Source organism: Aspergillus nidulans, chromosome VIII (genome assembly GCF_000011425.1).
Source record: "Aspergillus nidulans FGSC A4 chromosome VIII".
NCBI classification, from domain to species: domain Eukaryota; kingdom Fungi; phylum Ascomycota; class Eurotiomycetes; order Eurotiales; family Aspergillaceae; genus Aspergillus; species Aspergillus nidulans.
In genome coordinates, this window is record NC_066264.1 from 2330109 (window position 1) to 2338821 (window position 8713).

The following is an 8713-nucleotide window of genomic DNA, read 5'->3' on the forward strand; positions in this document are numbered from 1 at the left end:
TCATCGCAGTATAACAACAGAATATGTAGCAAGAAAACAAGTTTCCTAAGTTCGGCCACAGTCGGCTGATATGTACCTGCCGATAACAAATACCCGAAACGACCAGGAGGCTAGGCACCATCTGGCGCAGTCAAGTAAATTCACACTGGTTAAGGGCACCCAAGCGTTGTGCGTAGCAGCAGCTAATGCCGCCCACTCACGTAAACTAGCGAGATGCTCCATGCTTGAAAATGGATTTTGAAAGGGCCTAGAGATCCTTCTTCTCCACCGAGTCATCGCTCTTCTTGCCCGTGACTTGGTCACCCAGCTTGTGGTACTCCCGAGTCAGTCCTTCGCACTGCTTTTTCAGGGTCTCAATATCACGCTCTTTCTCCTCAAGCTCCTTCTTAAGACGTCCAATCTCGCCCATGTCGCCAGCCGCCGCAAGACGAGCCGAGTCCTTACCGCCGGCCTGCTTGTTGCCCTCGAGAAGCTTGACACGGTCTTCAAGGCGGAGAGTTTCGAGGATCATGGTGTAGGTGCGGTTGAGAATGAGAGACAGGAAGAGAGTGAATCCGCAAAGGTACATGTTGCGCTGCGAGTAGAACTTGCGAGCTTGAACTTCCATGCGATCGGTACCGAGAGCGGCCCCTCTGCTAGCGAAACAATTAGTGAATTCACTGGCAAGGGGCATTTGCCCGTTGACTAAGTACATACCCTACGTTACCTCCTTCCTTAGAAAAAGCAGACACCTCGAGCTGCACCCGGTAAACCCGGTTGACACTGTCAATGAATAGAATGAGAATGAAGATAAAAGTTATCTAGGACCATGTTAGCGGCAAGAAGGTAGAATTATCCTGGAAATCCATACCCTCAATCCATATTGTAACTTAGCTATTACCGGACTTTCGGAGATGAAAGTAAAAAGTTTGCGCTTGACAGTGAACGGAAGGGGCACAATCAGTCCCATAAACACTCCCATCTCAAGTACGAGAAGACAAAAGACCTAGGGTCGAAAGTACGTTAGCTTCCAGGAAACCCAGGGTCTCAATTGCAGAAATGGGACAAAGCTCAGTGTGTTTGCTGGACAAGCAGAGCGAGGTGCCCTGTCAGAAAATACGTACCAGACTGTAGTAGAGTGTCATTTTGCTTGGTTGAAACTCGGATTATATGGCGAGTTTTGTGTGTGCTGAGTGGTTTTGTTGTTAGGCAGAAAGATGAGGGGCCTTCAGGAGGGTAAACAAAGCGTAACCGGCGAATGTCGGCTTCGGCTCTTTGAAGATTATAGAGTAGTAGGATCACTTGTCGAGTGGCTAACAGCAAGCGGCGATATTTGAAGTAGAAATCGTTCGGCTGGACGACGGAGATGAGCTAGGTGGTCTCTTTTCAAGGTTAGAAGGGAAGACGTCATAAACCTGTAGCTGGCCTTCGCAGCTACGCACGGAAGGCGGGTTAAAGATTTCCCGATAATTACGTTCGGATATATTACTTAGCCGATCGTGGTTGGCTTGCTACTAAATTAGGGCTGTGTTCAAAATATCTATATGCTAAATCCTGTACTCCGCACGCTGAGACGGAGACAAATGTAATCCTACTTTGGCTCTTAACCCTCCGTATCGTAGGAATTGGACTTGTGCTTGGGCTCGAACTTGAAGTCCTTGTGAGCTGGGCCAAGGAACATCTCACTGTACGTAAAATGATCAGCATCCGTAAAGTCAGTAAGTTAACGAGATGACTAACCTGATCTTAATCCAATCCCTATAGTCATGGCTGCCCATCAAGGTCTCCATATCATTCCTACCTCGCCAGTACGGAGGTCGGTCGTTTATCTTGGGGGGAAGATACTCAAGCAGTCCGATGGGCACGTAGCGGCACGCAAAGCTCAGCCATTCAAGCAGGAAACGCCGGGTAATGCCAATACCATATTCGTCTGATCCCCAAGTCTCCATGCCGTACCTAGCAAACTTTTCGACGTACGCTAGCCGCTCAGAAGCTGATTTGTCGAGGTACTGGCCTGCTTGAATCTCCTCAAAGAGCCATGGCTTGATCAGCGCACCTCGACCGACCATGACGCTGTCGACCTTGGCATTTTTGATATGATCTTCATAGTCCACATGCGAGTAGCAATCGCCGTTTCCTAGGAACCAAGTTTTTCCGCCATTTGGCCGCATCCGTTCTTCGGGCTCTCGAATGGTATCTGTGACCTCATCTGACTTCTCGTTGAGGCGCTTGATGAGCGCCGCAGTCTCAGAGATATATTCCCAGTTGGCCTCTCGTGTGTATCGCTGTTGCCGGCTACGACCGTGAAGCGTGATTGCTGCTACACCAGAAGGACCACAGTTGAGCATGCTGGCTTCGTGACCTCCAAGGATGAGACGCTCGACCAGCTTCTGTGCATTTGGAGTGTTATCCCTTGTACCCGTGCGGATTTTGACCGTGATTGGGATCTGTTCTGAGACAGCGTTCATTCCACGGAGCATTTTCTCCAGTTTCGAAGGAGCGTCAAGGAGCGCCGAGCCGGAACCTTCCCGGTAGAGAAGATCAATAGGGCACCCACAGTTCAGATCGATAACGCGGAGATTTGGAGTAAGAGATGACAGAACCTCGGTGGCCTTCATAACCCATCGGTACTTGTTTCCCGCTATCTGAGCGCCGAACTTCATATCTTTGGAATTGTCATAGTCTTGTACTACGCTTGCGCGCGCAGAAACTGTTGGTGGCAAAGCTTCCGTTTCGTGTGCTCGCATCAAAGCCCACTCTGGCTTGTGGCCCTGGATTAATGGCATACTGAGAGCCATCTCAGAATAGGTGAGCTGTGCGCCAAGTTCAACACAAAGCCTTCTGAATGGTAGGTTTCCTTGCGTAGTCAGAGGCGCTAGAGCCGGGGTCTCAGGCCCAAAGTACAGCCTTCTCTTCTCAGATGGCATAAAGGGTGCCTCTGTATATGTCGCTCTGTTTTCTTCCTTCTCCTCCTTGTCTTGAGCAGTGTCGGGATGAGCATCCTTGTTTTGTTGCCCTCCATGGAAGTACTTTTCCAACTCCTTAGATGTCAGGTCTAGCCAATCGGAGTATGCATCAGCCCGCGGCGTAGGCCGCTGTCGTTTTGCAAGAGCTATTTTATCCGCTGGCGAAGTCGTATTCACGGTACCGTCCTCAGCTGCGGAAGGAAAAACCGGCTGGGCCTTCTTCCTGCGCTCCTCGTCCTCAACCAATACCAACTCCTTTCTCCCGTCTTCAGTTACTCGTTCAATAGAATGAGAGCCAACGAATCGACACTTCCAGCCCGCATCACATTTCCCTCGAGCGCTCCATACAGGACAGACTCCATTGAATGTGTTAAGATCCTCCCGCTTATGCTCCTTCAAGTATGTTCGCAAGTCGTGTTCGAACCGACATTTATCGCCAAACGGGCATTCAGCCGGTGAGAATTCCGGGCTGTATACCCTACTAGCACAGAGCCCTTTCGAATCCTGTGACCTGCCGAACGTGCGATTCTTATTCTGACCAGTGGTCTTCTTCTTCTTTCCTTTCTTCTCGTCTTCACGGTCCTTATAGGCGGCGGCTTCGGCGGCATCGTCTGTGCTTGAGACTGCGGCTTGGCCTTGTTTGGGTTTGGGGATGAGAAACCTAATGATAAATCAGTCAGCGCACGTGCGTAAGCGCAAAGATTCCACTAGAACTGCATACTCTGCCTTGATCGGTGCCACACCCTTTAGTCTCGGCGGAGCCTGTCCATTTTGCTGGTCGGAGGCAGGTTCCTCCAATCTAACCTTCTTCAACGGCGGCTCTCCGGTTGAATCAGTGCCATTGGGCAGATCCTGCTTGGGCACCTCGACATCGAGATTTTGAGCTGTACCTTCCATTTTCTTAAGTGACGGATCTGCTGAGAACCGGTCCCCTCTAGGATCAAAAAATCTAAGCTAGATGGGGTAGCAGATTAACAGGTAGATTTCGGCTTCGCATGCGGACAATTTTTGAAGACCCGCCGCGGAGTAGCCCATGGTTTGTATTGTTTGCATCTTTAGATGTGGCGTCGGTGGTGGCGGTGTCGGTATGGCTATGGGTCGGCAGCTGATGAGTCGCGTAATCCGTGTATAGAGCCACTAAGTACTGTCAATTTGTCAAGGCTGTTTGCTCAAAAGGATTACTTTGAGTATTGATAAAATGGAGGGAACTCATGGTCAGTAACTTGACCATGGTGGTGTCAATTGGCCGCTGTCGCTGTCCCCTAACAGGGCGTGCATGCCCACAGGGCACGCTAAGGCGTAATCTTATGATTCTGGTATAGTTCTAGCGTCAAGCCAAGAGCCAATATACTCTTCCCCGTCAAATCTTTATCGGCCGGTTTGGTACGATTGACGGCTAATCTCATTCCCATCCTGTATTCGCGACAATGCCACGCTGCCGGTATCTTTCGAGTCTAACACTGCGGTCCTTTGGTTCGCACCTAAGTCCCACTGAGTCTGGCGATCCCTAGTCCAAGAGCTACAGGGTAGCAGAGCTGAGGGCCCGATTTCGTAGTATCCTTGAGGACGCGTGGTCAATACAGAGTGGTCACCATTCACCGTTTCACGAGGAGTGATGCGTTAGGTAGTCTGTAGATCAATGGAGGGTCGCTCCATTGGAGAGTTCAGTAGTCACGCACCTCGCACCGAGCCCCATCTCGCACGCTTGAATCGAGTCGGCTTGACTGGATCGATTTTCCAAGGTCGTTATCCATCAACCCCTGACAGAAGAACGTTGTAACCTCGTTGCGTGCACACTACTGAATAGCCGAATATTGCATCGCCAAATATTGGCGAAGCTCGGCATACAATGATAACTTGATTTTAAGGATTGCGGCCATGACAACCATGGGACGAGCCCAGCCAGAATATAATAATAACCGTAATCGACTCGAATCCTATCTTAGAACCACAAGGGCAGACAGTCTGAGATAATTACAGCTTGGGATTCACAAGGGGGCCTAAAGGTACTAAGGTCCCTAAGGTAACTAACCGGAGACGAGGAGCATGGTTACTGCACAGTAGCCGGCAAAAGAGCCAAGAATTTGGGACGCCTTGCTTGCCCCTCCACTACCAATAACCCGATGGTATCTCGATAAGCCCGGGGGGTGCAGATACAGTGGAGGTGAAGAATACAGGTCGGTTCAACGCTTCTTCAGCCCCTACCAGGGTCGGTTCTTCCCGCCTGGCTGGTTACACCCCAAACATCCCAAGCATCCCAAGCATCCCAAGCATCCCAAACTTCCCAAATGACAGTCACCACAGCAATAATAATGCCCATGAACGGAACTCAAAAATTGGGCGGTCAATTAGCCCGGGGTCTGCTCTGTTAACTCGGTGGTTACTGGGCTGATGCGGGAAAGCGTATGAAACGCCGAGTACTCGTTACCTAATACCTAAGGGCATTCTGGAAGCACACTAGAGGCCCTTAGACTGATGGATGACTCCACCTTTAGGTTCACTATACATCATTACATAGAGTTCACGTCTGCTCTACGTAATCTCCTCAGAGCCCAGAGACGCAGGTAGCTTCCGGGATAGTTCTATTCTGTATGTTAGGAACCCTTGAGATCTGATACTCGGGAGGTGACTCACAGCATCAAAGTCCGCTCGCAGCGAATCCAGGCACTGTGAAGCTATCCAGGTGAGCGGTGGATGCTGGCGAATGGTAATACGGCGTATTGGGCGAATCAACTAGCGCCGGCTCCTCTTAGCGTTTCGAGTCGACTTCAACCATAATAATAATTTCCGTTGGCAACCACCACCTTCGTACCTTCTCTTCGCTTTACTTTTGTCGTGGAAGTCCGGTGACTATAGGTACGACCTTATTAGCCCGTCTTCACCGTCATTACTGTTTTCGCCGGCACTATTCCGTCTCGTCTATTTTCCGGGATCCGTCATAGAGACTCGAGGGGTGATTTGATACGTCCCGCCACTCCCGAATTCGTCACTGCAAGCGGGACAGTTTCCGAGGTGGACTTTCGCGCGTGCTCTTGATGAGACATTGAACCCTCTCATCATCCGCGCCTCTGACCTTCCTCTCCCTTCCGTCTATTATTATCTTTCCTTTAACTGGTCTCGAGTGCTCGTCGCAAGCTCGCTCCGGCTCTGGTTGGCTTGCTGTCGCGCGGATCGGCCAGTAGAAGGACTTGACCTATCGTGGCTTGTCCCATAACACCACTCTCCTTCACTGCGCCTAAACAGATAACATCGAATCTCCCTGCTCCCCATAATTACTTAACTCGTCAATCTTACATTCCTTCTACTCTGGCCTTCTGATAGACAAGATAACATCATGAATACAACCACACCGATCGACATCGCCACTCGGCAGACCTCGGTCTCCCCGCCGGGACAGCAGGCTTCGAACCTCACATCAGCTCTTCAAAAAGCAGGTAACACCGAGCGCACAGGCAGTATATCCCATGCCAACGGTGTACCGATCAGTATGTTTAAGGCATCTGCGCCTCGGAAAGACTCGATCGGGGCGGCTTCGACACAATGGGGAAACGGTACCAAACCTATCTCGATGTCCGGATCAAACCGGAATCAACAACGTCGTGAGTCGTTAGCAGGAAGCTTGGTGGGCGGTATGAGCTGGGGTGGTGTCTCTGTTGGCAGCTGGATTCGCGATGAGTAAGTTGGTTTTCATACGTCGGTGTCCTTGGCCGCATGCTGATCTGGATTGACTGCAGCATCATCATGGCCGGCACCTCTCCTTTCACTACTTTCCAGTCGCCTTCGTTCCATTCGTCCTCTTATCTGCCGAAACTCGAAGCGAACTTCATGCGTGACTTTTCCTGCTGCGGTGTGACTCTGCCTACCCTTCATGACTTGTTACAACACTATGAAGAAGCGCATGCCACGAAATCAGGTCACCGGCCAAGCCAGACTGATAACCGCGCTGCTCTCGCGGCTGCGGCCATTGCACAGCAAAATCAACAGAACAATAACCAGAACAGAGGTTTACAGCCAGACAGGACGTTCGACATGCAACGGAAGATGAACCAGTCCCACACTCCCCAGCAGCATTCCGACATGGACACTATTGACGATATGGAGTTGGATGATGCAATGGACGATACTGATGCGTCATCCCAGTTCTTCACGCCGCAATCTCGGGATCCGACTCAAGGAGGATTTGGAACCCCGAATCGTGGAGTGCCTAATCTGAATTTATCCATGCTCCCAAGTCACCAGGGCTTTAAGAGTTCTCAACCGGGGACTCCAGTTGCAACCGGTCTTCCACTCTCATTGCAGAATAACCCCACCGTTTCTTCTGTCAATACTCCTACTCTGATGCCGAACCCCCTTCAGAACTCACAGTTCCGCGGCACACCCGACTCCTCGACTCCAGGAACGCCTGCAGAGCTTGACGACAGCATGATCGGTCCATTCGGAGAATTGTCTATGCAGAATGCAATGATGCAGGGCCAGCCGCAATTCTCGAGATTTACCGGAAATAATGATATGGTGGATCTGTGTATCGATGAGCCTGCCAAACGACTCTTCAGCCCCACTGGCGGAATAAATCAGTCTAACGCCCATTTCAAGCTCAGTGGAGCGCAGTACGGTCCCAATAGTGACATTGCTAGGCGGATACGCGAGCAGCAACTACTGGCAGGCGTTCCTGACACCACTTCTATCCTTCCGAACGAAGAGCCTAAACCTTACCGGTGTCCAGTCATCGGATGTGAGAAGGCGTACAAGAATCAGAATGGATTGAAATATCATAAAGCTGTAAGTTGTCTCCAACAGATTCTGGTACTGCAATATCACTAACTACTTATTTAGCATGGCCACAACAACCAGCAGTTACATGACAATGCAGATGGCACATTCTCGATCGTCAATCCCGAAACATCCGCTCCTTACCCAGGAACTCTCGGCATGGAAAAAGAGAAACCATACCGCTGCGAAGTCTGTGGCAAACGCTACAAGAACTTGAACGGCCTCAAATATCACAAGTCGCACTCGCCTCCTTGCAACCCTGATTTCCAGCTTGCTGCCGCGCGTAGTCTTAACTATGGCGGTGGAGTCATGCAGGGACAAAACATTAATGTTGCCGGAGCGGGCCTACCTGGCATTGGAGAAGAAGGTCTTTTATAGAAACCATTTTTCAAATTCCAACTTTTTGCCTGCCCTTACCGTTTCGATTATATGAATATCTACGGCCTAATTGCGCGACAATACGATTTAATGACCGGTTCGGTGGTTTGGAGTTTATTTGGTATGATTACCGTCAAGAGTAACGAAGTGGCTCTCTGGGTCTGACGATACCCTTGAAAAGAATTCCGAGACTCTTAACGGTTTTTCGGTGCTTCTAGAACAGACCCGTCTGATTTCATCATTCGGTTTCCATACTTTCTCCCTCATCTTTTTTTTTCAGCTTTTTTTTCTTGCGTTCTCGCGCTGCTCTGCTGTTCTTCGCTCTTGGCTTCTGCGGATTTCCATGACATATGATTCGGTTCTTCTCTTACCATCTACACTTCTTTCAAGCTTCATCGAAGAACCGGTCGAAGGCGAGAGAACGACGGGATAGATGAGTTTAGGTTGGGTTGGGTTGTGTTTTGGGCCACCTACCTAGGTCTGGTGTTCTCGCTACACTTGTCTCCTGGCGGACGACAAATGGTTTTCCCGTCGGCGCTGATTGCGAATAGACACTTTTGTGACTCACCTTGGCTTTGCTTCGATCTCTGTTTGGTATGGCTATTCCGCCTTCTCGTGCC

At 50.2% G+C, this 8713-nt stretch overlaps 3 protein-coding genes across 3 annotated transcripts, besides 1 other annotated feature; 1 reads left to right on the forward strand and 2 right to left on the reverse strand.

Moving 5' to 3' along the window:
* Window positions 1-8713: part of a sequence feature (contig 1.13 2696..249512(-1)) that runs on past both edges of the window.
* Window positions 248-1305, reverse strand: ANIA_00819 (putative BAP31 domain protein; the record flags this gene model as incomplete). Its single annotated transcript, XM_050613297.1, has 4 exons — window positions 1104-1305; window positions 851-985; window positions 697-800; window positions 248-635 (listed from the first exon to the last, which is right to left on the reverse strand). Exons 1-4 carry the CDS (start codon window positions 1122-1124, stop codon window positions 248-250), a joined length of 648 nt encoding a protein of 215 aa, XP_050469124.1. The 5' UTR covers window positions 1125-1305.
* dus3 (tRNA dihydrouridine synthase DUS3) lies at window positions 1502-3842 on the reverse strand (the record flags this gene model as incomplete). The annotated part of the gene is made up of 3 exons (XM_653330.2): window positions 1502-1664; window positions 1720-3606; window positions 3667-3842. 3 exons carry the CDS (start codon window positions 3840-3842, stop codon window positions 1583-1585), a joined length of 2145 nt encoding a protein of 714 aa, XP_658422.1. The 3' UTR covers window positions 1502-1582.
* On the forward strand, window positions 6007-8093 carry ANIA_00817 (zinc-coordinating transcription factor SFP1; the record flags this gene model as incomplete). The annotated part of the gene is made up of 3 exons (XM_653329.2): window positions 6007-6620; window positions 6680-7724; window positions 7779-8093. Exons 1-3 carry the CDS (start codon window positions 6280-6282, stop codon window positions 8091-8093), a joined length of 1701 nt encoding a protein of 566 aa, XP_658421.1. The 5' UTR covers window positions 6007-6279.